At 58.0% G+C, this 27,887-nt stretch overlaps 1 protein-coding gene and 1 non-coding gene across 4 annotated transcripts; both read left to right on the top strand.

Moving 5' to 3' along the window:
• The first annotated feature begins 454 nt into the window (after nucleotides 1–454).
• On the top strand, nucleotides 455–27,228 carry AP1B1 (adaptor related protein complex 1 subunit beta 1). Of its 3 annotated transcripts, XM_064465882.1 has the most exons (24): nucleotides 455–512; nucleotides 5,202–5,315; nucleotides 6,653–6,715; nucleotides 7,794–7,899; nucleotides 9,707–9,842; nucleotides 10,644–10,889; nucleotides 11,715–11,905; nucleotides 12,457–12,678; nucleotides 14,071–14,191; nucleotides 14,413–14,508; nucleotides 16,186–16,301; nucleotides 17,118–17,283; nucleotides 18,196–18,294; nucleotides 18,693–18,952; nucleotides 19,397–19,598; nucleotides 20,498–20,518; nucleotides 20,841–20,870; nucleotides 20,968–21,114; nucleotides 21,637–21,782; nucleotides 22,371–22,500; nucleotides 23,086–23,170; nucleotides 23,690–23,776; nucleotides 24,522–24,676; nucleotides 26,043–27,228. In XM_064465882.1, the coding sequence occupies exons 3-24, from the start codon at nucleotides 6,679–6,681 to the stop codon at nucleotides 26,115–26,117; spliced, it is 2,874 nt and encodes a 957-aa protein (XP_064321952.1). In that variant the 5' UTR covers nucleotides 455–512; nucleotides 5,202–5,315; nucleotides 6,653–6,678; the 3' UTR covers nucleotides 26,118–27,228. The 3 variants fall into 3 exon arrangements, with proteins under 3 accessions (XP_064321952.1, XP_064321953.1, XP_064321954.1); XM_064465883.1 differs by lacking the exon at nucleotides 20,498–20,518; XM_064465884.1 differs by lacking the exons at nucleotides 20,498–20,518; nucleotides 20,841–20,870.
• On the top strand, nucleotides 21,907–22,011 carry LOC135315885 (small nucleolar RNA SNORD125). Its single transcript, XR_010375368.1, has one exon. It is a non-coding gene; the product is annotated as a small nucleolar RNA SNORD125 (small nucleolar RNA).
• Nucleotides 27,229–27,887: the final 659 nt, after the last annotated feature.

Below are 27,887 nucleotides of genomic sequence, written 5' to 3'. Positions count from 1 at the left end.
CCAATCAAAACTCAGGTGCGTCCGTCCCAGCCAACCAGCGCTCCCGCAGCTCGGTGGGGGGTCGCGGAGTCGCTGGCCGCTGCGCCCCGGTGCAGGTACTGCGGGGAGTCCCGGGTGGGCGGCCGGGCCTGGCGCCGGCACCAGGGCCCCGCCGGCCCCCGTGGCTCCACAGAACCCCCCAGGAGCGGGAGGAGGCTGCGGCGCCTGCCGGGCCCGGGGCGCTCGGCTCTGAGGGGGTGAGATCACGGGGGTGGCCGGGCCCCGTTCCCCACCGTAGCCCCGCCCCTGTTCCCGCCCATTGCGGACATAGCTCCGCCCCGTCCTCGCCCATCACAGCTATAGCCCCGCCCACCACGGCACACCACAGCCACAACGCCGCTTCCGTCCCCGCCCGCCCCAGCCGTAGCCCCGCCCTGTACCCGCCCACCCCAGTTATAGCCCCGCCCCGGAAGCGCTCTCCGCTCGGCGTTCACTTCCGGCAGGCCGGTGGCGGCGGGCGGCGGTGGCAGCAGGTACGGGCTGGGGGCGGCGGGGCCGAGCCCAGCCCGGTGGCTGCTCCATGTGGCCCCCCTGCACGGCTTTCCCCGGTGGCGGACCCTGCTCATCTCCGGTCCGGTCCGTCCCCCCGGTCCGGGCCCTGCCAGCCCCCTGCTCCGCCCCAGGCTGGTGTCCCCCTTCCTGCCCCCCCCACCCCCTGCCCGGGCGCGGCGGCAGGTTGCCCCCCCCCCAAGCTATAGCCCCGCAAGCACGGCGGAGCCTGGGGCGGGAGGGGAAGAGACTCCAGATGCCAAGGGCACACGGAGCCCACCGGCACGGCACGCCTGCGGGCGGCTGGGGAAAAGGGGATCCAGGTCCCGGCGCGGCGGTTGGGCGGAGGAGGAAAGGCAGCCTGGGCTGGGGCGGCTCTCGGGGCTCGGAGCACGGCGAGGCACCGTGCGGATCTATGGGAGGAGGTCGGTACCGGCCTCCGCTGAGACGCGGATGAGCTGGGAGCTGGGCATGGATCAGCCGGGGAGATTCCCGGTCTGGTATCCTGTGTTTACTGCCTCTTCCGTGGAGGTTGTAAGGGGAAAAAACCTCCCAAACTTCACGAAAAAGAGCCTGCAAACCAGCTTCTGCCTGAAAGAGCTGTATTGCAGGTGCTTGTTCCCCTCCACAGGTGCTTTGTGTCGTGCAGAGTTTGCCAGAGTCCCAAAGCTTGCCAGAGATGCCGCTCCTGGTAGCGGCGGGGCTACCACAGGGGTTTGCTGTCCCCTCTTGCTGGGGCCTGGAGTGTTATGTGGGTACCCTGCACAAGCTGCTCCTTCGAGATCTGGTTTGCTGCCCCCCAGCCCTGGCTGTGGGCTGCTTCCCGTGCCACTCAGGTGGCTGAACCGAATGGGCTTGGTGCTTGGGGACCCCGAGGGGCTTCCCAGAGGTGTTGATCAAGCTAGGCTGGGACCTCTGTGGAGGGAGGTGTCCAGCCTCAGAGCCCTGCTGGGCCCGGCTTTCCCAGGAGAATAATGTCCCATCTGCTGTGGGACAAAACTCATCTGTGCATCCAGATGCGTCCAGAACAAGGCCCTCAGTGTCTCTGAGGATGCTTAGCTGGTGCTTTGGGAGGGACATGAGAGGTGTTACCTGCCTTTGAGGTGATCCCTGGGCTTGTGCTGTGTAAAGTCCCCCTGGTTCTCCAGAGCACAATGCTTTGATGTTGGGATCCCCATGTGCTGATTTGCCTGGCAGCATGTGGTGCAGGGGACACCTTGGGGCTCTCTGTTTTTTGTTTGTGGGCTTTGTTCTCCAATTATTAGTTGATGGGCTCTATCGGTCGTGACTCCCTTGATCTGCCTATGGCTGCTCTCATGGCCCTTCTGCCACCTGGGTTAGTGAAGGGCCAGAAACCAGCACTTTGGAGCCTCTGATTGCTTGAGCATTGGCTCAGCAAATGAACCAATCTGCCACAGCTTTGGGCACCTCACTAACACTGCAGTAGGTTTGTCAGGGCTTCCAGCCCTTGGTTATTAAACCGGGGTGCCTTAACCCATCGTTTGCCAGGAGACAGACCTGCTCAGCAAGGCTGCAGGTCCCTCGGTACCGGAGGCTGTGCTGGCTGCCCGCCTGCTGGGTTCACGGACCGTCAGCTGCACTCGCCACTGCCATTAGTTGGTGGCTCCCCTCGTTATAGAAGGTGCGGGATGTGCCACATAACTTCACTGCTGTGAAGAAGGAAGGAAAGAGAATTGGGTTCAGCATGAGGCTCTTCAGTTGCTGGCTCTCGTGTCCTCAGCTGGTTGTTCTCCGCTTCCAGACTTGGGTTTCCATCTTCCCCCGCTGGCATCTGTGCCTGGCCTGGGGGATTTGTTCACCGAGGCTAGGGGCATGCGGTGCTGCTCAGAGGTGTGTGGGCTGTTGCCACCTCACACATGCCTGGCCCTTTGCATTGGCTTGAAATTGGCTCCTGTCAATGGAGAATAGTTGGGTGAAGTCCCCAGGGCCTCTGTTATCCATCTCAGTGTTTAGGATTTTTTCATCCTGCCTTAAGTTTCTTTAATTATGCCGACTTACTGGGTTTTAGTGATCTGCCTCCTGCCCTCAAGTGCTGTATTTGCAGCTGCCAAGGGTGCCTTACTTGCTCATAGGAGGTTTTTTTTTCCCCTGCTAACCCTCAGCTGACCCTCTGTTTTTGAGGTGAGCTGTTCACTAGAAGTGTGCCCTTTGAGTTCCTGCTCCTCTTTGCCCCTCTCTCCACTTCAGGTGCCAGCATACACCCGCAGTGCTCCGGGGATGGGTGTTTGTGCAGGGCTGGTGCAGATGCATCTGCCTGTGTTTGCTTCTTTCCTTCTGTTCCCCCTTGCCTTGTCAGCCTTCCTCAAGACACGTGTCAGACTGGGTAGATCAAAACTTACTGTCAGCCAGTAAACTTTCATTCTGGGCTGTCACAGAGTCCCTAGGAAGATTGGCGGAGCTACGGCAAGCCCTCTCACTGTAATAACCAGGCACCTGGGTTGTCCTGGGCATGGTTTAAATGCTCCTGTGATGCTTAGATGACCTGTTCCTCAGGAAGAGTGGCAGTGCTTTCCCTGCATCCCTTCCCAGGCAACGGCCTACTGCTAGAAGCTGAAAAACTCCTGTCAGCAGCACCTCAGCCTTCAAGGGCAGAGGAATTGGCCTAAAACAGGGCAGTAAAAGTAGCTGGGGGTTGCTAACAAGTTTTCTTGTTCCACTCTGTAAAGAGGAAATGACCAGTATGAGCGGCGGCTTATTTGGCATTGGTGTTGTCCCTGGGAGCCCCGACCTCGACGAGAAGCACCATGCTGTGTTTGTTGCTGTACCTCAGGTTTAAGGGCATCTTATTTACCCTAGACGGCTGAATTCGGGAGCCTGCTGGGTTGGCTGAGCTCTGCCAAGTTCCCAACCCAAGGGTCTGAGATCAAGGAGGGGGCTTGTGCTGTGTCTGTACAGGTGCGTCAGCCAGTGGCTCTGAAATGCAGGTCCTGGGAGGAGCACACCATCCCGTCCTCAGCTGCCTGAGGTCTGCTGCGGCAGCCCTGGCTTCTCCTTCAGCCTCAAAGTGCTTCATGAGAAGCAGAAAATCAGATGTTCCAAACAACGGCACTTCTCCCAGCTGGGCCATGGGCTCCTTGGTGCTGCATCGCAGTGGCAAAATAACCTCGTTAAAGCTGCGTCCATCAAGGAAGGTGTCCATAGGAGCACCTTGCAGCAGCAGGATGGTTGCAGATGGTGTGGGAGCCTTCCTGCCCTGGGATGGCAGGCCCAGGGTCCCAGGGAGGGTGCGGGTTTGTGCTGCTGCAAAGGTTCTTCCTCAAAATGGACCAGAGGAGCCCAGACTAGGTGTGGATGAGCTCTGGGTGCTCCCCTCCAACACCCAGGTGCCATTTTGCTACCAGGTCCTTACAAATACTTTCAACCCTTGAATCCTGTTTGCATGACTGGCTTCAAATACATTTGGCAATTAGAAGGAGTAAAATTTGGGCTACTGTGAGGTCAGGGTCTTTTTGCAGTAGCAAAACAAGCAAGGCAAATCTTGGATCCTGTGTTTTCTGAGTGCTGGTTCTGCTCCCGGCGGTTGGGAACTGCTGATCCGCTCAGCCCCTTGGTGGGAGATCAGTGAGTTCCAGGACACCTTTTTTCCCCAGCCTGTAAAGGAGCTGGGTGGGAGTTGCTGGAGCAGGGGGAGCAAAGCTCCTGGCTCTACACCATGCGGCAAGTGCTGGCTGCCATCTCCCTGCCTGCAGATGAGCTCCGGCCGCCTGCTTTTGGAGGGTGTTTAGCAAGGGCAGAGTATTTGCAACTCACCATAATGACTCTAAACCATTGGATCTCTCCAAATGAGATGACTGAGGCTGTTGGCTCCAGATATGACACACACACCCCCTCCCCCCCAGTTCTATGTGCCAGAAATCTGTCTTATTTACTGTCGGGATCCAGCTTGGGAGAGGAGACGCTGCTCCATCCGTCCCTTTCCCCAGTTCAAGCTGGACTAAAATGTGTGTAGAAAGCCATGGGGATAGCACAAGAGCTGCTCTGCAGTCCCTGAACAGTTTCCTTTGCCCTGCCTAAAACAGGAGCCAGGCAGCAGGACTGGACCAAGCCCAAGGGCTGAGCTCAGGGGAATTCACCTTCGCAGGGCTGTGCCAGTGGCAGCCGCATCCCAGGGTCGGCAGGCAGCCCTGCCTCCTTGCCCTTGGTTAGCTTGTGGGGAACACACACAGCGCAGGGTGCAAAGCACCCAGCTTTGATGGGTGTTTGGAGCTCTGCTCAGCCTCTCGTTGCCTTGCTTGAGGCGCTGGGTAGTTTCAAGTCTTGTCCTGTTGCTGTGGAGGTTGTGGTGTTGGTGTGGGGAGCAATGGGTGTGCCTTAATTCTTGAGCTCAGGCTGGAGCAGGAGGTGGCAGTCTGCTTTTTGGAGGCTGCTGTTGGTCCTGCAGGGCTTAAAGGGGTGGGGGAGATGGGTGGCCATCTCTGCCTCTGAAATTAGTGGGGTGTTGGATGGCTACAACACATGCTGCAGTTACCCAGGGGCTCTGGGAAATGGCAGGAAAGCAGCAGGTGTGATTCACGTCTGCGAGCCAGCTGCAGAATTCCCTGGTAGGCTTCAAGTTTGCTTTCCAGGCACTTCTGCAGAGCAGGGCTGACTGTGAGCCAGGTCGCTGGAATTGGAGGGACTGCAGTAAATCCTCCTTCCTCCCTCTCTTGCAGGACGGGATCTGCAGTGAGGCATAGAGAGCTGCTGCGGTGCAGCCTGGAAGCTCCCACTCTTCACTGGAGAGCCATCAACCTAGGCGGGGAAAAAAGGCTCTGAATAAATCCCAGGTAACTGAAGCAGGGAGGAGTGCTCTGTCTCACACAAGGCTGCCTGGGAAGTGGTTTGCTCCCAGGGCAGCCTCAGCAGGGCTGGGGTAGCATGGTGACAGACTTCCCCCCTCTGTAACAGTGTCAGGACCATGCTGCCAATGCCCAAAGCAAGCCCTGAGCCGATGCAAACTCTTTCTCACTGCCCACCAAGCTGGCTCTGGCTGTGCGCTTTGCCAGGCAGGTGCAGCCCCCACATTTTATCCAGATCTTACCCCTGCTGAGGATCACTGTCCAGCTTGGATGGGGAACAGAGGACACGGTTCCTCTGGCTGCAACTCGTGTGCTCACAGGGGATTGCCGCATTTGGCTTGCAAGATGCTCATTTACATTTTAAAACCATTTGCAAGCTCTTTTTTTTTTTTTTTAACTTGGCTTTGCTTTCCGTGCTCCTGCCCCTCCAAAACAGCAAGGCCACTGCGGGCTTTCAAGGACAATCCTCTGGTTTCTTTGCTGCTGAAGGAAAGATGGGTGAAACAGCTGTAAAAGACAAATCCCCGCTAGCCTTTAAGAAGGGCTGTCTGCTGCCTGCACGTCAGGCTTCCTCAGCCTGCCAAGTCATAAATCTGCCCTAAACTGCCTGAATTATATAATATAGCCCCAAGTGCTGGGCGGAAACCTCGCGCCCTTTGAATTTAAAGCAACACTGCTGAAGCAGGGATGGTTTCTGGAAGAGGCTGCTTTTGATCTTGCCAGCGTGCTTGGTCAGGTGCTGGCAGACTCGTGCCCCTCTCAGCCACGCTGTCCCCTTGCTCCTGCATTGGTCTGAGCCTTGGGTTTTGCTCTGTTCCTCTTTCCACCCGGGAGCTGTTCCCTGCATAGGTGTGAGGGAGGGCTGGGAGTGAGTTTTCCATAGAAAAGTGTTTCTCGGATGAGGAGACACAAACCCAGGGGAGATGGCTGAGCCCCTGCGGTGGGGATGAGGGCTGTTCAGCTCTGTGTGGGATGGGGCAAGCAAAGTGGCTGCTGCTGGTGGTGAGAAAAGCGAGTCAGGGCTGGAGCCTGAGCAGGGGTGAACGCTGGCATCTTCAGCGACTGCTTTCCTCCTCCTCCTCCACATCCTTGTTAGCGAACCAGCTGATTGCCCACTCATTGGCAGAGCCCGCGGTGCGCCGGCGTGGCTGCGAGGCACTCGCCCTCCCTGGAGGAACGGGCTCCCCCAGGCGCTTCATCTTGTGACTTTCCATGAGATCCCAAGCTCTTTCCCTCCCCTGGTTTTTCCTTCCCGGAGCTCTCTGTAGCGACCTTGGTGAGTAAACTATCAACGCTCAACCCCTCTGGTCTGCGTCTCCTCCCAGGGACGTGCCACTAGCTGGAGACCACCATGACGGACTCGAAGTACTTCACCACCACGAAGAAAGGTGAGAGAGGGAGCGGGAGGGTCACACAGTTTGTCCCTGAATAATCAGGCTTTTCTTGCAGCTGTGTAAGCCAGGCGGGGAGGGCTATCCCTTGCAGTGGGAAGCTGGTGGAGGTGCCAGCTCTTGTGAGAATGTCCTGAGCCCAGAGGGGTCACTGACACCCTGCTCCTCAATCTGACGCAGCCGGGGTGGCTTCTGGGCCGCTGTGGGATCAGAGCACCTTGTCACCAGCCCCCTGAAGCCAAACAAGGCTGTTCACAGCTGAGTTATCAGCTTTAGCAGCTCAACGGTGGGTGCAGGACACGGCACCCCTTCCCTGAGCTCCCCTAGGCTGGGACATAAGCACTCAGGGTGTTTGACTTAAGCACTTTCCAGACCAAGGAATTAATGTACAGGAAAGCCATGTGGCATCTTTCTCTTTAGTCTGCCTGCCCTGGAGTGAATAAAGAGCTCAGTGTGGCTTCGCGAGGGCAGGAGACGATGCCCTTTGGCTGGGTCCGGAGCCGCTGGCTGCCCCCAGTGAGGTACTGGGCAATTGCTGCCCCATGCAGAATGGGATTTGGGAGCCACCATCCCTTGCGTGGGCTTGAGGAGCAGTTCCCAAAATCTGCCTGCGTTCGCTGCTGCGGGTGCCTGTAGTCATCTGGGCTGCAGGCCTGGGGCTTGGCTTTGAAGCAGTTACCACAACATGCAGCAAAAAATACCCACCAAATAAACCCTGTGTCCTGTGCTTGAGGTGTGGGGTGTTCGTGCCAGTCTCTCCTGCAGTCTGTCCCATTCCTAAAGCCCTCTGGGGCTCTTGTGGTGCTGGAGAAGCTGCAGGGACGCACCAGCACGCTCACCTCCATTTCCATGGATGAGAGCTGAGCCTCCAGGGCAGCGCTGGCCCTTGGCAAGACATTTGGGAAATTAAATCCCCTTTCCAGCTCCTGGCACCCTGGAGCATCCAGGGTGGCAAAAAAGCCCCAGCACACAGCAAGTGGGAGCTATACCTGCCCTCCCCTGGGAGCAGCACCCAGCAGAGGGGTGGGTGCCCCAACCCCAAACCCCTGAGTTCCCCCTTTTCCCCTTCCTCCAGGGGAGATATTTGAGCTGAAAGCCGAGCTGAACAGTGACAAGAAGGAGAAGAAGAAGGAGGCTGTGAAGAAAGTGATAGCATCCATGACCGTCGGCAAAGATGTTAGGTATGTGGTGGTGCTGTGCCAGGGCTGCCTGGGTGGCTTTTGGGCTCCTGTTTTCCTCTGGTGCCTCTGAGGGGCCTTTTTGTGCTGGTTTTTGTCCCGAGTGAGGAGCAAGTGAGCTGCTAGCCATAGCTATACCTCTTGCTATGGGAGGAAAATGGTTGTGTAAGTGTGGCCATCTGGCAGGCGGGGGTTTGCCTGGCTTTGGTAGTAATCTGGCTAAAAGAGGATTGGTCTGGCTGCCAGATAAGTTTGTTGGGATTATTGCCGCTTCCTTCAAGTGTTACTAAAAACAAGCAGAACCCCCCTCTGAGCCTTTATGGCAGAGGGTCAGTGTCTCTGCCTCGGTGTCAGTAAGCCTTTTGCAGGCACTCCGGTCTGCAAAGTTGGGCAGCTGCTTTTCCCTCTTCTCCTTTGTCTGTCTGGCCGAGCAGCACACAGCCCCTCCATCTCCTCCCCGTGTGGACCTGTCCCCACGTGCCCTTGGTGTTACACGCAATGCCAGTGCTTTGCTTTTCATGGTGCATTTGAGAGGAGATGGAGGAAAACAGTGGTATGAGCTCTGTATTTGGAACACTGTTGCATCCCCAGCTCCCAGAGCACTTGCAGCAGCAGGTAATGCTCTGTCTGGGGGCTGCCGTGGAAAAGATGACATGGCGGGGACTTGCCTGAGGCTGGTCAGTGCTCAGCAGAAGCTATGCTGATTGGAAAGGAAATAACAGCTGTGGCAGCCCATTTTTTCTTGGCATGTGTGTATTTAAGGCTGCAAGAAAGCACTTTACTAAGTTCACCCCTCGCTTTGGGGTGCCAGGAAAGGCTGGTTTAGTCTGGGGTGAGAGCAGCTGAGGTGGGTGCCAGCCCTGCTGGCAGCAAGAGAACCAGCAAAGTGCTGTATCCCAGGCTTAGGGGTGCCCTGGGCTTGATCCTTGAAGCGATGGTTAGGTTTGTGGTGGCAGAGAAGCTTCCAGGAGCCAAGGGACATCTGGCAGGGTGGGATAACTCCTCTGTTAGCCCTCTGATCTCAATTGCCTCTCCTAAGGTGGTTTAATAGCCTAATTGGGCTGTCTGCATCTTTAATAGTCTCACTGGGCTGTCTTTATCTTCTGTGGGGAAACAGCATCTCTGGTACCCCACCGCTCTAGGGCATCTGGGAAGGGGAAGCCCCCAGCTCCATGCAGGCAGCTCGGCAGCTCTGCTCCATCCTAGCAGAGCATTTGCTGCCCGGGGAGCGGGGCTCTTCCTTACACCCAGTCCTGGGTGTTTGCTTCTCTACCGTGAGATGCAGGACGTGGAGCCAGTGCTCAGCAGTTTGAAGCAGGATGGGTTTAACGTCCCCAAGAGCGGAGGATACTTTTGGTAGAGCTGCGCAGGAGGGATTGTGCAGAAGGCAAGCAGGGAACGGCTCGTCTCCCATGCCCTCTTGCAGGCACTGGAGGCTTTCACGCTGTCCCGTGATGGCTTGGTGATGTTGCACCTTCTCCTGGGGCAGTGGACACACATTGGAGCTGGGATATAGCAGAGCCATGTGGGAGAGCTCAGTTTCTGTCCATTAGGGGCTCTTGAGATGCTCCTAATACAGATCTGTAAAGAAAAAACCCACTGGGGTTGGGTAATTTAGCCACATCTGTTGCAGGGTGGGCTTGGGTCCTGGGAGAGCCTGGGGTCTTCTGGCTTTGGGAGTGGGTTGAGGCAAAGGAAGGGGATGGCTGTGCTCCTAGAGAGGTGTGGGGTCCCTTAGGCAGCAGTGTCTCCTTCCCCAGCTCAGCAGCGCGGCAGTATCCTGCCTTCACAGAGGTGCTTTGTGTTTCAGTGCTCTCTTCCCGGACGTGGTGAACTGCATGCAGACAGACAATCTGGAGCTGAAAAAGCTGGTCTACCTCTACCTAATGAACTACGCCAAGAGCCAGCCTGACATGGCCATCATGGCAGTCAACACCTTCGTGAAGGTGAGAGGAGAGGGCTGCATGCCCAAGAGCTGCACGCTGCAGCCTGTCAGTTCAGCCTGCTACGTGCATCCCCGCTTTCACGCAAGGCCACCACGCTAAGCAGCTTTGTACCCTGCTCCAAAGAAGGGGCGTGGGCAGGTGTCCAAAGCCTCTCTCCTAGGGAGTAGGGGCTCCCCTAGCTCTGGATAACTGGGCAAATTTGTCCAGTAATGCAGATGAAAAATATTTTCTTGGCAGCCGTACTGTGACACTTGCTGTCAGTGGCAGCTTTGGCTGTGGGCAGCTCCCGTGACTGAGCCGCTGTCATGTGAGCTTACACGCTGAAGTCTCGGCAGCTGAGAAGGGCTTCATGATCTTCCAGTTGGAGTTTGGAACTGAAGAGCATGTTTATTAGGAACCAAGATCACCAGATCACTTTGTGAAAAGGCTTGGTGAGCATTAGAGGGAGTTTGGCTTTTTAGGAAGGGAAAAAACCACACAATAGACCTGACAGATGCATCCACCAGGTCAGGTGGCTGTTCTGCAGGGTGGCAGCTGACTTCAGATACTTGGTGTAAGTGATGAAGACATCAGATTCCTGGAGGTGTGTTTGGAGTGACGGTGTTACAACTCTGTGGGTGCCAGATTGCAGAAAATGAGATCAAACCTCTCTCTTGGGTGACTTGTTCTTGAGAGCTCAGTGTTAAAATCTCTAGACTTCAGGTACCCAAAGGAGAACAGAGGTGCCGAAGTCACCACTGATGCCTGCAAGTTAAGGAGAAGCAGCCCTGGAAATCTAACCTCCCTCACTCGTCCCCACAGGACTGTGAGGACCCAAACCCTCTGATTCGGGCTCTGGCTGTGCGGACCATGGGCTGCATCCGTGTGGACAAGATAACAGAGTATCTCTGCGAGCCCCTGCGGAAGTGCCTGAAGGACGAGGACCCTTATGTGCGCAAGACGGCAGCTGTCTGCGTGGCAAAGCTCCATGACATCAATGCCCAGCTGGTGGAGGACCAGGGTTTCCTGGACACCCTTAAGGACCTCATCTCAGACTCCAACCCCATGGTGATTATTTTTTTGCCTCTCCATCCTCTCTTCATTCTAATGGCAGTAAATGCTCTCCCTTCATCTTTACGTACTGACTTCCTCCCGTGCTCCCCTTCACCCTCTTCTTGGTGCTTAACAGATCACTTTGGGGGAGAGTTGTCTGAGGGCTGCAGGCTGTGTTCCTTGTCCTGTAACCCTGTCTCCTGGATGGAAGGTTTCTCTGATTCCTTGGCAGTGCGTTATTAGTCTGCTCCCTTTTGGGAGGAGGCTGCCCCAGCTAGCTTGGAGCAGGGGATGGTGGCAGAGGGGAGCTCTGGTACCATGTAGCCAGCAGCTTTTGCCTCTGCTGAGGGTTTCCTAGCAGCTGGGCTTTGGCCAGCATTAGTCTCCCTGTTTTTCCCCAGGCGTGAGGAGCTTTAAGGCCTGCTTTCCCCAGGGTTTCTCTTCCCCCAGCCTTTGCTGCTCTTCAGATCTTGCCACAGGTGTAGCAGTGAGCCCGGGAGCTGCCGCAGAAAGTGATGGGGCTCCACAGAGCAACCCGACTGTCTGGGGAAGGGGAGCTGGAGCTGGCTCCTTTGCGCCAGGCACGGGGCCAAGGCTGACTACAGCTGAACATGTGTAAAACTGTTGGAGATGTGGCGTGGGTGGTGGTGATTGCTCATCTCCTGAGGATCAGCTGGTGGGGAGGAGAAGCTGGTGCCCAGATGTTGCTGGGATGTGAGGTGCTGATACTGAGGATGCAGCTCATCTGTTTGCACCAGCTTTACCCCCAGGCTGTTGAATCACATCTGGTGTCACCTAATGCTTGCTGTCACCCAATGTGTGCCCTGTCCCCTCTGGCAGGTAGTGGCCAATGCAGTAGCAGCTCTCTCGGAAATAGCAGAGTCTCACCCGAGCAGTAACCTCCTGGACCTCAACCCCCAGTCCATCAACAAGCTGCTCACGGCCCTGAACGAGTGCACCGAGTGGGGCCAGATCTTCATCCTGGACTGCCTGGCAAACTACATGCCCAAGGATGACCGGGAAGCCCAGAGGTGAGGGAAGTGCTGCTGGGGCAGTGATGGCTGTAGGGCATCATGGACCAGCCGGAGCTGGGCTGGAAAGGGGAGGGGGACTGGTGGGTGTGGACACTGCCCATTCTCCAGATATCTTCATCCTCCTGAGCCTTGGCATCCTGCTGCAGGAGGTGAGACAGCGGGCATCTGCCAGCTGCCGTACCTTGGGCATGGCCATCGGGGGACTGCCTTGGTCCTGTAGTGAGCCCCATCCCCTTGCTGGCACAGGGACTGTGCTTCTTAGCTGCTTCAAAACATGGCCTTGCGGTGCAGCAGGGGAGGATGGGCACTCGGGAACTTGGAAAGGGGGCCCCTGCAATAGGGTTTTGGAAAGGCTGGGAAGTAACCATCATTGGGGCATTTAAGAGCCAGTTCAGCATCTCTTGGGAAGGCCTTAAGTGCTGCTCAGCTGTCCTGCTGCAAACTCTGCCAGTGCCTTGTTATTCTTCGTCGGCACTGGCAGCAATGTTTAGGCAGGGAGATGGGCTGCGATCATTTTCTTTCCCTTCTCCTTCCCCTGACGCCCCCAGTATTTGCGAGCGGGTGACGCCCCGGCTGTCCCACGCCAACTCAGCAGTGGTGCTCTCGGCAGTGAAGGTGCTGATGAAGTTCATGGAGATGCTGTCAAAAGACCTGGATTATTACGGCACACTGCTAAAGAAGCTGGCCCCACCACTGGTCACCCTGCTCTCTGCAGAGCCCGAGCTGCAGTATGTGGCTCTCCGCAACATCAACCTCATCGTGCAGAAGAGGTGGGTGCCCCAGTGCAGCAGCGGGGACAGCCTGGCTCGGGCTTTCCTTCATCCCTAAGCGTTCTGATTCCCAGTGCTTCAAACCCTCTGACTGCAGCGGTGGCAGGGCTTTGCCAACGCAACCCATCTTATGAGGTTTCTTCTTCTCTATTATTTAAAATCCAAGGGCTGGGTGCAGAGAATCATGAGAGTTAATGGGTAGGGAGCTAAGCTGGGATCTCCAGGAGGGGTTTATTTCACTTTATTGTCTATTTGGGGGAGCAAAGGACAGAAAGGCAAAAAGCTGAGACTTTGGTTTAGTCATTAACTGTCTAGCGAGGAATTTTTGTGAGATCAGCTTGTTTCTATGTAGTTGTCCTCTCTGAATAAGTGCTGAGAGTCCTTTTGTCCCTTTGCTGATCTAAACCTGCTGGTGGGCAGGAGGTGTCCAAGGCCCCACACGTGTGCCCTGAGCAGAACTGGCCAGCTGGAGAGCCATGCTCCACAGTGACAGCCGCAATCAGGTGATTTGTCGTCCTACCAGTTATCGCCATGGTTGCCTATTAAAAATAACATCAACTTCTGGGAGAAGTGGAAAGCAATTAGTGTCCCTGGGAGCAGGAATGTGGAAGGCAGGTTGGCTCCTTGGAGCTGAACTTGGCCTGTCCCTTCCCCAGCTTAGAGAGAGGATGAGAAAGGTCCGGCGTAGCCCTGGGGTCTGGGTTTGTGTCCTTGATCCTGCAAGACGTCCCTTCCAATCTTGGCAAGATAAACATCCCCTGTTGCCTTGCGTCTGGTCTTTGTTTGTGGCAAGGTTGCGCTTTGTCCCCTGCACACCAGCAAAGGGGAGCCAAGGGACAGAGTCCTGGGGGGATAATCATGGTATCTTGGATTCCTCGGCATTGAGTGGGCCCCCAAAACCTTGTTCTTGTGGCCAAGGAGCCTCGTCCTCCTGGCCCAGAGCTGCTTGTTCTCTGGCTCTGGATTTCCCCAGGTTATGTCCCTGGTGTCCTCAAGCTTTCATCATCCTAGCTCCAACCTCAGCCAGGGAGTGCTGATTCATGCTTGTAGCTGGCGAGCGGAGTAAGGAATTTGCATGGACTTGGGGCACTAGCTGGCTGCAGGGTCAGGAGAATGAATCCCCATCCGTCTCCTGACCAGCATGCAGCTTTCTGGGGAGGACAGCTCCCTTTCTGCACTGCTTTGGCTGCTGGTCACTGCCAGGGTCAGAGCTTGGAGGTGGGAGCAGAGCTCAGATCTTGCTACTGCTATCAGGTGATTTCTGTAGCAGCAGAATCGGGTGTCCAGGAAGCTCTGGAGAGAGGGGCCTGTTCTCTGGAAGATGTTTTGACTTTGTGGTCAAAATGAAGGAGCGTATGTCTCCCTTAATTGCTGCCTCCCCTTGTCACCCAGGCCTGAGATCCTGAAACATGAGATGAAGGTGTTCTTTGTGAAGTACAACGACCCCATCTACGTCAAACTGGAGAAGCTGGACATCATGATCCGCCTGGCTTCCCAGGCCAACATTGCTCAGGTCAGGGTCTGCCTAACTGTGCTGGGTGGGCACCAAGGGGTGTGTGCAGGGGGACTCCAGCCCCACAGGGAGGGAATTCGCCTGAGAAATCCTAGGCCCAGCTTTGCAGAACGCTGACAGGAGCAGCTGTACCACCCAGTCTGCTTCTGCTGGGTCACCACCGTGCTTTTCTGGTGGCTTTTTGTGCAGCTGGGCTCTCACTGTCATGTCCTCTCTGGCAGGTGCTGGCAGAGCTGAAGGAGTATGCCACAGAGGTGGATGTGGACTTTGTAAGGAAGGCGGTTCGAGCCATCGGCCGCTGTGCCATCAAGGTGGAGGTGAGGGCTGGGTTGCTTTGGGTCCCAATGACAGCTGTGTTTAGGCAAGGCATTGATCTCCAGCATGTGTTGGATGAGCTGCAGGTCATCCCACCCCAGGAGGCAGCACTGCCCGACAAGCTAGAGCCTTTGTGGGCCATGGTTGTTCCACGAGGCACATACAGGGGCTAAGGAGGGTAATTTCGTCCCCTTAACTTTTGCCACTGGAGCTGGTTTTGGATCCCTGCACATCCTGTGCTCTGTTGAAGACCCAGCTGCCTGCAGCTGTGCCTGCTGTGTTAATGCATCAGATGACACAAGTTTGGGGACTGCAGGGTGGGCTGGGAGGGGAGGCTTTGCTTCCCCTCGGGGTTAACTTGAAGAAGGGGATTATTAAAAACCTTACTGTGGCTCTGCGTGGCCCAGGTACAAGCAAAGTCATGTAGCTTTCAGCCAGCTGATGTTGCGCCGGCTTTACTGCAGAGCATCCTCAATCACGAGACAAACAGCTCGACACCAGCGAGCCAGGCGCTGGTGAGAGGCAGGAGGAGACGTGCTGGAGAGCTGGCTCGGGCTTTGCCTCCCACTGGGAGCTGAGCTGGCCTGGCTCTGCCGTTAGAGTGATCCCTCCCCTCCGCAGTGAAGCCAGCCTCTCCCACAGGGATTTATTGCCATGGCATTAGCTGTTTTTTGCTATTAATGCTTAGCTGTGTGGCTGTGCAGATCCAAACTAAGGCAAGGCGCAGGATGCTGCTGCCCTGGCAAGCCCAGACCTTGGCTTGCCCCTGCGCTCCTGCACCCAATGGCCTGAAATGCATCCGGTGGGAGCAGGGAGCAAGCGGCGTGGGGGAGAGGGGAGGCTCTGGGACCATGCAAGGGGGAGAGAGGAGGCTCTGGGACCATGCAAGGGGGAGAGAGGAGGCTCTGGGACCATGCAAGGGGGAGAGAGGAGGCTCTGGGACCATGCAAGGGGGAGAGAGGAGGCTCTGGGACCATGCAAGGGGGAGAGAGGAGGCTCTGGGACCGTGCAAGGGGGAGAGAGGAGGCTCTGGGACCGTGCAAGGGGGAGAGAGGAGGCTCTGGGACCGTGCAAGGGGGAGAGAGGAGGCTCTGGGACCGTGCAAGGGGGAGAGAGGAGGCTCTGGGACCGTGCAAGGGGGAGAGAGGAGGCTCTGGGACCGTGCAAGGGGGAGAGAGGAGGCTCTGGGACCGTGCAAGGGGGAGAGAGGAGGCTCTGGGACCGTGCAAGGGGGAGAGAGGAGGCTCTGGGACCGTGCAAGGGGGAGAGAGGAGGCTCTGGGACCGTGCAAGGGGGAGAGAGGAGGCTCTGGGACCGTGCAAGGGGGAGAGAGGAGGCTCTGGGACCATGCAAGGGGGAGAGAGGAGGCTCTGGGACCGTGCAAGGGGGAGAGAGGAGGCTCTGGGACCGTGCAAGGGGGAGAGAGGAGGCTCTGGGACCGTGCAAGGGGGAGAGAGGAGGCTCTGGGACCATGCAAGGGGGAGAGAGGAGGAGCCAGACCTGGGTTAAAGGGGCATGAAGGGGAGACAGCATTTGTGCATCCCCTGTTCTGGGCTGGGCTGGGTTTGGGGTAGGCATGGAGGGGATGAGGCAGTAAGGAGGGGGTGTGGGAAGGGCAGCAGGGACTTTGGACAGGGATGTAGGAGCATGGCTGCTGGCTGACCAAGTCCCTCCAACAGCAATCGGCTGAGCGCTGTGTCAGCACCCTGCTCGACCTTATCCAGACCAAAGTCAACTACGTGGTGCAGGAGGCCATTGTCGTCATCAAGGACATCTTCCGCAAGTACCCCAACAAGTGCGTGGCAGTGGATGCTCCCCATCCTAGACAGGCTCTTTCTGCCCCTCTGAGCTTGGGGGGGCCCTACAAAGACCCAGATGCAGGCGAGGGATGGGCTGCTGCTCCCTCCTGGTGGGGTGGTTGGTGCAAAGCCTCCCAGAGCCTCCCTGCAGTGAAGGTGGCCTTGGGATTTTTTTGCTACTCAGGGTTGTGGTCACTGTTCAGTGCTGCCCCAAGAGTTAAGCTGGGGGCAGGAAAGCCATCCCCAGCCCCACGATGGCAGCCCCAGATCCAGAGACCCAAATGGACACGAGCTGTCAGAGACTTTGAGGCCCCTTGTGTCAGCATAAATGGTCTCTGGCTCTTAATTCAGCGCTTCTGGTGCTGGGGTGAGGGTGGCAGTAGGAGAGGGGAGTATTCCAGCTGTGCCAGCAGGAATGGGCAACTGCATGACCAGGAAGTCATGTAGTACTAGTGGTAATAAATACTAATGAACTGAATTAGTAATGGGCTAGTCTGCACAAATAGCCAGTGACTCAGGGCTGCTGCAGAGAGGACAGAGACTGGATGAGCGGGGCTGAGAAGTTAATTCAGCAGCAGGGCTGGCGAGTAGGGGAACATGCTTTGGGGCCGGAGAGGGATCAGCATGGGCAGCATCACACCATGCCACAGCCCTGGGGAGAGGGGTCAGCCCCAGGCAGGTGGCCGGGTCTCTTGCCGGTGCCCTCAGTGACGTCCTGTTTCTGCTGAGGGTGATGAGATGTCATCTGGAGTTAGGGTGAGCTGCGACTCGGGTGTCTTGCTTTGGTGAATGCTTGTCCTCTCCTCGGGAAGGTATGAGAGCGTGATCGCCACACTCTGCGAGAACCTCGACTCCCTGGACGAGCCCGAGGCCCGGGCTGCCATGATCTGGATCGTGGGAGAGTACGCCGAGCGGATTGACAATGCCGATGAGCTGCTGGAGAGCTTCCTGGAGGGCTTCCATGATGAGAGCACGCAGGTGCGGTGGGCCAGGATGACAGCCCCCTGCATGATGGGGAGGGTCTTGCCGCCAGCAGGACCAGCCGGTTGAGGGGTGATGCTGTGACAAAGCCTTGTGCTAATTGGAGTGTAACGAAGCCGTTTGCTCTATCAGGGTTGTGAAGGTGTTTTCCTTGCAGGTGCTTGGGGAAGTGGTGTCCCACAGCAGCTTTGGGTGCAGAATATGACCTGTGAAATGCCATCACAGTGGTGTCCCAAGCACCCCCCCTCCTTATCGTTGGGCCTGCTTGTCCACAAGGGCACATTGTTGGCTCATGGTCAACTTGCTGTCCACCAGCACTCCCAGGTCCTTCTCAGCAGAGCCACTTTCCAGTAGTTCAGCCCCCAGCCTGTGCTGGTGCGGGGGGTTGTTCCTCCCCAGGGGCAGGACCTTGCACTTGCTTTTGTACTTCCTACAAACCCTGTGCAAAACATAATGAAACTAAGTCGTGGCGAACAGGACAAAGTCTATAAATGCAAGATAGCAAAGCCAGCAATCCTGGCCACCCTGTCTCAGGCCTAAAGGGACTGTCAGAGGTGAATCACTGCTGTTTATCCTTGTAAAAGTCAGAGCCTGCTCTGGCCTTCACCCTTGTGGGACTGTGTAACCTGGTCCGAAGATCTTGCCCAGTAACCTCTCTGTCAACCTCTGGCTCTGATGGGCTGAGGGTGTGGTAATCAGCTTGGAACGGGCTGCAGACCTGGCTGCCAGCCATGCAGGGTGCCCTGACACTTGTCACCGCTGTTTAAGCAGTCACCCTGCATTCATCCCTTGAAAGGCAGGTTGGGGTTATGCCCTGGCAGCATGTAAGGGAAAAATTCCTGTGTTCTTGCACAAAAATGGTGTCAGCTGCTTGTCTGTCTCTCCCTAAGCCTGTTTGTCTGCCTGCAGGTTCAGCTGCAGCTGCTGACGGCCATCGTGAAGCTGTTTCTGAAGAAGCCCACTGAGACACAGGAGCTGGTTCAGCAGGTGCTGAGCCTGGCCACGCAGGTGGGTAACGGCTCCTGTGTGAGCGAGGAGCTTCCTGTGGGCTTCGCCGTACCTCCTGGGCAGGGGGCACGGCTTGGTAAGGCAGTGCCTGTGACAGGAGGCAGATAATTGGAGCTTAATTCTGGAAAAGCTGATAGTTAAAGCCCTGGAGAGTGAGGACACAGTCTCCCATAGCACAGCAGGCACCTTGTGCCGTTTCCCTGCAAAGGCTGGGGTAGCAAAGCAGTGTGGCCTCTGTACACCAGAGGTGTGACATAAATAGCTTTAACTCTTATCCCCATGATATCTGTAATGCTACAGCAAGACTTAGATGGGGCCAAGATGCTCCGAGTTGCTCCGTGGAAGCTGCGGCTTCCCCTGACTGATGGCTTCGGGACTAACCCCTGTGCTTCCTGAAGGACTCTGACAACCCCGACCTGCGGGACCGTGGCTATATCTACTGGCGCCTGCTCTCCACCGACCCGGTCGCGGCCAAGGAGGTGGTGTTGGCGGAGAAACCCCTCATCTCTGAAGAGACAGATCTGATTGAGCCGACGCTTCTGGATGAGCTGATCTGCTACATCGGGACACTGGCCTCCGTCTATCACAAACCTCCCAGCGCTTTCGTGGAGGGGAGCAGAGGGGTCGTGCACAAGAGCTTGCCCCCACGAACGGGCTCGTGAGTAGCTCCGCTTACCCAGGGTGACTCCCCACTGCGCGCAGGGACTTCCAGGGCTGGATCCGTGTGACGGGCGGGTCGGATGCTGAGCCAAGCGGCTGTGGGGCTGCCATAGCCACACACAGCACTGTGCACAGCTGGTTGTGTCCACTGTGCTTAGAGCTGAGGCCCCCCTTGCAGGGGGAGGCCCCTCTGTAGGAGCAGGGCTATATGGATTCAGTACTGTCCTTACAAGGCTGAAGGAGCGATCTCAGACCGAAGTGGAAGATGATCTCAATGAGAATGTGTTCAAGTGTTGGGAGCTGTGCTGAGACAGGGTGTCTCTTGGAATGCTTGCTGCAAAGCCCAGCTGGGTGATCCCCCTGCCCTCGTGTCTCCAGCGGGACCTGTTGGCTCAGCCAGAGCATCTCAGTGTCTCACGTCTCTCCCTCACTCTTCCTTTAGGAGCGAGAGTGCTGAGAGCCCCGATGCGGCCCCCTCGGGGGTGCAGGCAGCAGAGCAGCCGGCTGTCATCCCCACTCAGGGCGACCTGCTGGGCGACCTGCTGAACCTGGACCTGGGTCCCCCGGTGAGCGGGCCTCCCGTCGCTGCCTCCTCCGTGCAGATGGGTGCTGTGGACCTTCTCGGAGGTGGCTTGGACAGCCTGGTATGTCACAGCCCCACGTGTTCTTTCCCCAGTGCCCGGCTGCCCTGGTGGCATCATGCTGGGCTTGATGCTGACTCCTGTCTGGAGCTTCTGGGGATGGGATGGGCTTGTTCACATGGAGACACCTGGGCTAGTGCTTTTCTTCTACAGATGGAAGATGGAGGGGCACCACACCCTAATTTATTTTGTCCTCATCAGATGGCTGGAGTGGGGCAGAGGGGTTAGTGCTCCTCTCAGTACACGAGGCCTGTGTAGATGCTCCCACTGTCCACACTGTGCTGCAGGGGTGACTCCTCTTCCTGTGTCCCCCTCTGAACTCCAGTTAACCCTCAGAGACACCCGTTAAACTACCCTGTAGAGTGGAGGTGTGCCTGCTTCCAGCCCGTGGGGTGCTTTAATGAGTATCTCCTGCGCTAGGAGATCTGGAGGTGACAGCATTGTCCTCCTGGGAATGTGCAAACCAAGCAGTGGTTTGGCTGCAGGGTGAGGAGGGATGGAAACCTCTGCCTGGTTGGGACTGCCCGCCCTGCGGGTGCCAGCCACAATCCAGGCTTCCCGAAGGAAAAGAGTTTGGAGGTTTTTTTCCACTGCTTGTAAAAGCCAACAGAGATCCCTGAGGGGAAGCAGCATCGCTGTCTCTCTGCCTGCTGCCTCTCCCAGCCTGTAATCCCCCAATCCTGTTTGGAAACAGGCCGGTGCTGAGCATAGGGACCAGAGACCCTGGTCACGCTCTGTCCCCAGGCTCCAGGGCAGCCACGGATGGACGGATGGGTTGGCAGTGTGGCAGGACTAACCTCTCTTCCCTCCTCCCCTTCTTTTGTCTCTCTTGTCTCTTCTTTCCTGGCTTGTCTCTGCATGTGGCTGGCTCTTCTCTCCGCCTTGCCTGCTTCTGCTTGGAGATGGGGGACGAGTCGGAAGGGGTATGGATCAGCCCTTTTCTTAGCCCTCTAGACCATGCGTGGCCCCAGTGCCTGTGCCAGCCCCCAGTGCTCCTGCTCCCCTCGCCCAGCCTTGTGTTCAATGTCCCAGTGACACCTTGCTTCCCTCTGGGGACAGCCAGGCCCCCAAACAGCTCCTGGCACGCCAGGTCTGGGACCACTGGAGCATCCCTACTGACTCCGGGCCCTCACTGGCCCACACCGGTGCTTTTAGAGAGTGCCCTCGATGGGCGTTTTGTGGGACCCCTGTGGCCCAGCGTGCTGGCTCCTGCCCCTGCTGATGCTCCTTTCTTGTCTCTTGCAGCTGCGAAGCGATGTAGGAGGCAGTCCTGCTGTGAGTGTGCCCTTGTGCCTGAACCCCCATCTCTGTATCCTCCTCCTCTCCCCAGCCCCACGGTGCCCCCCATAACCCGCTCTCTTGTCCCCCACAGATGGGTGGCGGTGGCAGCTTCACACCGGCGCCCAGCACCACAATGCCTGCCAACCTGGGGGCACCCCTCAGCAGTGGCCTGGGAGACCTCTTCGACCTCACCGGTGGGGTGGGGACCCTGTCAGGATCCTACGTGGCACCCAAAACGGTGAGTGGGACAGCCGAGCCCTGGCTGCTGGCAAAGCTCAGGGCTGTGGCATTAAGGGGGGGCAGAGACACCCCCCCCCATGCCCGCTCCGTGCTGCAGGGCCTCCTGGCGGGAGGTGGAAGATGAACCCCCTTATCCTGGCACAGTAGCAAGTCAAGCAAGGGCAGTGGTCTGCAGATGGAGAGGACGTTGGAGTGCTTGCCTGGGGATGCAGGGCAGAGGCAGTCTGCACGTTCCCCTGGGTGATGTGGAGCCCTAAGCAGAGGGGAGAGCGGGGATGTCTCAGGTCATGTCTCTGACTTTGGGGCTGCGCTGTTTCCCCGTGTGCGGGGTGAGGTGTGGAGGACTCGGCAGCAGCATCCCACAGCTGTAGCTGGGGTGAGGGTGCCTGTGCCAACTGCGTGTCGGTAGCCATGAAACGTTCCTGGTTTACAAACACCCTGCACAGCTCTGCCAGGCTGGAGAGCACCAAAGGGTTTGCTTTGCGTAAAACCCCAAGGGTTTCTTGTCTCCTTAAACCAGGTCTGGCTCCCTGCCATGAAAGCCAAGGGGCTGGAGATCTCTGGCACCTTCAGCCGGCAGGTGGGCTCCATTTCCATGGATCTTGTGCTAACAAACAAGGCTCTGCAAGTCATGTCTGACTTCGCCATCCAGTTCAACCGGAACAGGTGAGGCCCCTTCTGGGCTGCATCTGCAGTGGCCGCTGAAGGTGCTGCATGACACCTCTGAGCTCAGCTGTGGAGTGGTTGTGCGGGAAGGGTGGGAAGGAAGGGCTGTGAAATGGCTGCAAGGGCTGGGAACAGCCTCACATGATGACCCTTCTCTCTCTGATGGCTGTGGTGGTGATGAGCATCAAACCAAAGCCTCTAAGAAGTTGACTGAAGAGGCCGTTCCTCTGGGGTCTGACCACTGTCCCATTATTTTTCCACCTGGTGAACTGATGCTTGCATTTCCCTCAGATACAACAAGGGATGCCCTGAGGGAATGGGGCAGGAGAGCTAAAAGTGGGTGTGAGCCTATGTAGGAGGAAGGGGTGAGACTTCAGGGCTACCTGGTATTGCCTCATGGTGGGCTGGGCAGGAGCCAAACTGGTCCTGGACTGTGCAGTGCAGCAAGATGAGCTGGGAGGTGTCCCTGGGGTCTGGGAGGAGGAAGGCAGGGCCCCCTGAGGCTGGCCCAGAGCAGATAGGCAGTGCCTTCTGTCATCAGCCGCTGCCCCCCACCCTGATGCCCTGCCCTCCTTGGTTGCCCCCCAGCTTCGGCCTGGCCCCAGCGGCTCCCCTCCAGGTCCACGCGCCCCTCGCCCCCAACCAGTCCGTGGAGATCTCTCTTCCACTGAACACCGTCGGCTCTGTCATGAAGATGGACCCCCTGAACAACCTCCAGGTGGGGAGCATCCGGGGGTCTCCCCTCCTGGGGAGCTGGGGATGGGGCACAGGGTGCCCGGGGGTGGGTGTGCTCCCCCAGGAGGGAGCCGGTGGGAGGAGTGAGAGAAGGAACCAGGCGAGAAGAAACGCTCAGCTCATCAGCTCTCTGCTGTCAGAGCTCAGTCTGACTCCAATTTGATGCCTGACTCCCCATGGACCGCTTCCTGCGCGGAGGAGGATCCTCGCTGAGAGCGGCAGAGCCGAGCCTTGGCTGAGCATCTGCTCAGTGTCCCAGCGTGGGGGGAGATGGTGGAGCTGTAGCTCCCAAGAGGGAGCGAGGAGAGCCGGCTAAGGGGGTGCAGCCCCGGCAGCTCCCCCGTTTCCCCTGCACACTGGGGACAGCGGCATGCCTGGAAGCACGCCAGCATGTGGGGCATGGGTGCTGGCCTCTCCAGCTCCTCAGGCAGCTGCCAGTCTCCTGCTGGATGACATCCAGCTGAAGAGGGATCGGTGGTGTACAGTGGGATGGGATGCTCGCTCTGGGAACCACATGCCTGCTGTAGGTCAGAGGAGGTGTTGATGTCCCCATGTCCTTCCATCCCAGGTTGCTGTGAAAAACAACATTGACGTCTTCTACTTCAGCACCCTGTACCCGCTGCACATCCTCTTCGTGGAGGATGGGAAGATGGGTGAGTTGGAGTGTGGGTGGCTGTGGCTTGTGCAAGGTGCACTTCAGCCACTGGTCTGTAGGTGCTATCCCAGCCCCTGAAATCCTCCCGGCTGTGTTCCCAGCCCTGGGGATGGAGTGGGGAGCCAGATGCCCCTGTCAGTCTGGAGCAGACAGGGACACTGCCATGGCAACGTGACCAAGCTGTGGCTACCTGAGACAGCCTGAGCCACCTTCTAATTCCTTGCTGCTAGGGAGAGCTTCGCTCACTGCTTATTTTGCCTTCTCTGGCACTCACCAGTCTCTTCCCCACACCAGTGTAGCTCGCTAACCCCCCCCCCCCCCCCCAAGTGGGTAGCTTTCCTGCGGCTGGGTGAGCCTGGTCTTGGGTAGCTGCTGGAGCTGGGTGGCAGCGTGGCAGGGCGAGAGCCCTTCAGCTTCCAGCGATGTGGCGGTGTGGCCCATGCCTCACCACCTTCGGGAGGTGGAGGGGGTGGCTGGTCCCATGATTTCACTGTGTTGGTTTCATTCCTCGCTGCAGAGCGGCAGATGTTCCTGGCCACTTGGAAGGACATTCCCAATGAGAATGAGGCCCAGTTCCAGATCAAAGACTGTTCTCTCAATGCAGGTGGGTCCAAACCCTTCAGAAGAACCTGGCTCAGCTTATCCCAGTTATCCCAGCCCAGGGTGTGGGGAGACAGGAGCTCCTTCCCCCTGTACCCACCCTGCATCTCCAGGAAGGAGCTGCCACTTTGCTTGCTGTTGCCTAGTCGTAGAAACTTGGCAGCCTGAGAGATGCTCTGCCCAGCGGGGATGTCCCTGCTGCTGGGGGCAGTTGCTGTGCCTATCCTGGCACCAGTCTCAGTGCAGAGAAACTGAACTGGATCGTGCAGCCTGACACTGCCCGGCCTCACAGCAGCCTCTCCCAGCCAACCCACGGGCAGGGCAGCGGTCCTGTGCTCGCAGGCAGAGCAGGCAGCCCTGGGCTGGGCTCCCTAGTGACTCCTCGCTCCCCCAGCTCCTCTGGGAGATCTGGTGCCAAGTGGGACGTGCAAACCCTGGGCAGGGACAGCCAAGTCCTTTCAGTCCTGCTGGCGGCAGCGAGCTGATCTTTGTGGAGCAAAGCAGGGTGGCTCAGCTTGTGAACTGAGCTCTGGGCTGTCGCCTGCCCTCCCCAGGGAGGACCTGGGAGCCTGGCTGAATAGAGCCCTTCTCCTTGCTGCGTGCGGATGGCGGGTTTTGGATGCGCTGCATTGCGGGGTGGAGAGAGGGAGGGGAGGGGGAGATGGAGCAGGAACAGGTCCAAAGGGAGCTGGAGCTCAGCCCAGTGCCCTGCCCCAAGCGGCCCCTGCAGCAGCTCTCCTCTGGTGCAGATGCTGTTAGCAGCAAGCTCCAAGGCAGCAACATCTTCACCATCGCCAAGAGGAACGTGGAGGGCCAGGACATGCTGTACCAGTCCCTGAAGCTCACCAATGGTATCTGGGTGCTGGCAGAGCTCAGGATCCAGCCCAGCAACCCCAGCTTCACGGTATGCTCTTTCCCCTGCCTGCCTCTGAAAACAGACCCGAGGTGGCTCCAAGCTGAGGCTGCTGCCCACCCTGCTGCCCACCCTGCCTTCCCCGCTCTCTGCTCAGAGCTTGGGTTGGGCTGGATGGTCCCGCAGCACATCTGTGGTGGCAGGACTCCCCTGTGCCAGTCCTGGCGTCCCTCTTGCGTGGGGAGGGTGAGACAGTCTGTGCTGGCTGGCCGGGCTCTGCAGCAACGCTTGATCTCTGCCGAGCTGCCCTCCTAGCGCTGGGGAGGCACCGTGGTGGCAGCAAAAGGAAGGAGAGAGGTCTCAGCCCACCAACCCATCTCCATTAAAATAAAAACCCCAACCCTATCTCCTTCCTGGGGTTATCCCTGGCCCTGCCTGTGCACTGGGCAGCCTGACCACAGCTACAAACAGCCTGGGAGCAGAGGTCTGTCCTCGTGTTGGGCATGAGCTGTCCCGATGTCCCATGTTCCCTGGCCCGTCCCTCCCCCACCTTCCTTGCAGCCTGTTTTCTTTGGGTTTGGGATGAGCCGTGTCGCCTTAACTCACCTCTCTCTGTATCTCCATACCTGCTGCCTGCCTGCCCTCGCCGGCCTGCCCGCTGTTGCAGGATTTGGAGGTTAGCAGACTGGTTTTTACCCCAGCTTTGGGCTGTCTCTGGCTGCTGCCTGGTTATTTCTCCCCTATTGTTTTTACCTGCCTGCCAGCTGCCCTGCCAGCCCTGCCTGTCTCTTGGTGCCTCTCGCCTCTTCCTCCCAGCAGGGCTAGCACAAGGCCCCCACTGAGAGGAGCTTTGTCAGAGGTGAACGTTTTGGAGGGTCAGGGTATTCCCACCACCCTCCATGGGTTCACCTGAGATGAGGATAGCTGCAAATCCTTATCCTGGAGGATTCACTGCTTGGTACGCCTGTGCTGAGCTCTCCCCGCTCGCCTGCAGGCTTAGGATCTAATTAATTTCAGAGCCATTTAATGTTTAACCTTTAAGCAAATAACCAAAGGGGACTTCCACTTAAGAGGGGAAGGTGCTTTTGTGGGAACCATTCACCCTCAAGCTACAGGCAGTGACTCAAACCCCAAGAGACGAAGCGTGTGTGCGCCTCTGCCTGCCCCCCTGCCCTCCCTGCCTGCGCTGCATGTGGATGTCTCTGCTCCTCAACTGGGTGGGGGGAGCACCGGCAGCCCGGGGAGGGCGCTTGGGGAGCTCATTGCCTTTTCATATCTTTTATCCGGCCAAAATAAGGAGCCGGGGACCACCCCGTGACCTGTGGGGAGGATGCTGCAGCATGTAGGACTTTCGGGCTGGTGGCTCACTGGCGTGGGGCGAGGTGCCATGACGCCCTCTCCTCCTCTCTCCCTGTAGTTGTCCCTGAAATGCAGAGCGCCGGAGGTGTCCCAGTACATCTACCAAGCCTACGAAACCATCCTAAAGAACTAAGGTGCTGTCGCAGCCCATCTTCCTCCTCAACCTCCCGTTCCCGCCCAAGGAAGCAGGGCAGGACCCATGTGCATGTCTCCTCTCCTTCCTGCCAAGGAATCAGCCCTGGGAATCTCCCTCCAGCCCTGGGGCCCTGAAAATGGAGCGGGTGCCAGTGCTCCCACCTCCGCTGGGGCTGGGGCGGGCGGAGGAGGGCAGGGGTGTCCCAGCCCGTCCCTGCATCCCTGTAGAAATCTGTGTGAGTGATGCGGTGTCCTCCTTGCTGATGTTGCCCCGTCAAGAGCCCTGTTTCACCCTCTGGTTCCCTGTGACTGTTTTGGTTTTGTTTGTTGAGGTTTGTTTTTTTTTTTTTTAACCAAGCTGCTGCACCTGGGGGGCTGCCCTCCCCCTCTGCATACCCCCACCCTGCAACAATGCCCCCCCCCCCCCATTGGTGCTGGGTCTCGTGTCTGCCCAGGGCTGTGTCTGGGGAAGGGTTTGCCACTCCTCGTCCCTGGGTGTAGCACCCCGGGCCTCGCTTGGAGCCTCTTTGGTGCTGGTCCGTACCCAAAGGCCCATGGGCTTGGGTGGCTCATGCTCCAGCTCACCCAGAGCCCTGGCTGCAAGGAAGCAGCTCCTGCCTGTCCCCCGTTTTGTCCCCTGGTGCAGGAGTGCCATGGGTAAGCCCCTAGCCCTTTAGAGAGGGTCTCCCCCCCCCCAGTGGGAGCCATTTCCAAAGGTCCCAGAAGGGCTTGAGGATCTCAAATTTGAGCCTGTACTTAGAAGTGCAGTTAATAAAAGGGCTTTTCCAGCCCCCACAGTGAGGCCGGGAGGGCTCCGAACATCAACTCACACTGCCCTGGCCTGCCCTCTGTCCCCCCAAGCTGGGGCAGCTGCCCCCCTCCCCAGCCCCATGGCTTTCCCTGCTGTCACCCATGGGTGCTGGAGAGGATGTGCTGCCTTCTCCTGCAGTGACAGTACTCGTTTCTCCCCTTCCCCCAGAAATAAAGCCATGGGTCACCCTTAACTAGAAGCATTTGGTGCAGGAAATATCTAATATATAAAATATAAATATATTGTATGTTCACTTGTTTTAAGCGAACGTTGAATAAAGGTGACATCTGCCCACGGAGCTGCTGTCGGGGCAGGGGTACCCCAAGCTCACTGCCAAAGCTGTGGCCTACTGATCCCTAGGGAAGCAGGATGCTGGGCGCTTCCTCTCAGCGGTGCCCTGCCCTTGGCCGGGAGGAGATAAACCCTCTGCAGGGCTGGTGGCCTTGGCCGTGGCCTTGGGCTCAGCAAGGCCCGAAGCAGCAAATTTGCCTGGAGGTGGGTGTGTGGCCAGGGGAAACAGGGCCAGGGGCCACTTGAGGACCGGATGGTCCTGGGGGAGGGTGAGCAGCAGCTCTTGGCCCTGCGCCCTGTTCCTGGCTGACGCCAGAGTCTCTAACGGCTCCACCGGGCTGCGGCAGCCCCACGCCAGAGCATGGTGCCTAGTGCTGGGGGTCCTGTCCCAGTTTTAGGCCCCCTCCTGGGGTTGGGGATGGCGGGGGGTCCCTGGGAGGTGCTGCCAGTCCCCCCTGGGGTGACAGTCCTCGCCGGGACACTGGTACCAGGCACTCTGCTGGGTGCTGGCGCTGCTCTGGGCACCCCCTGGTGCACTGGCCCTGCTCCCAGGGGAGATGTGTGGCAGGCACTTGGGGACCACAGGGGACACCCTGCTTTGGGAGCCACAATGTTGCAGCAGGGTGGCTGCCACCAGCAGGTTTAGACACCCCCCGCATGGTGAAC

The sequence above is a fragment of the Phalacrocorax carbo genome, chromosome 15, assembly GCF_963921805.1.
Source record: "Phalacrocorax carbo chromosome 15, bPhaCar2.1, whole genome shotgun sequence".
In the NCBI taxonomy this organism is placed as follows: domain Eukaryota; kingdom Metazoa; phylum Chordata; class Aves; order Suliformes; family Phalacrocoracidae; genus Phalacrocorax; species Phalacrocorax carbo.
The sequence above is the reverse complement of the archived record's forward strand: the minus strand, read 5'-3'. Positions and strand labels throughout refer to the sequence as shown.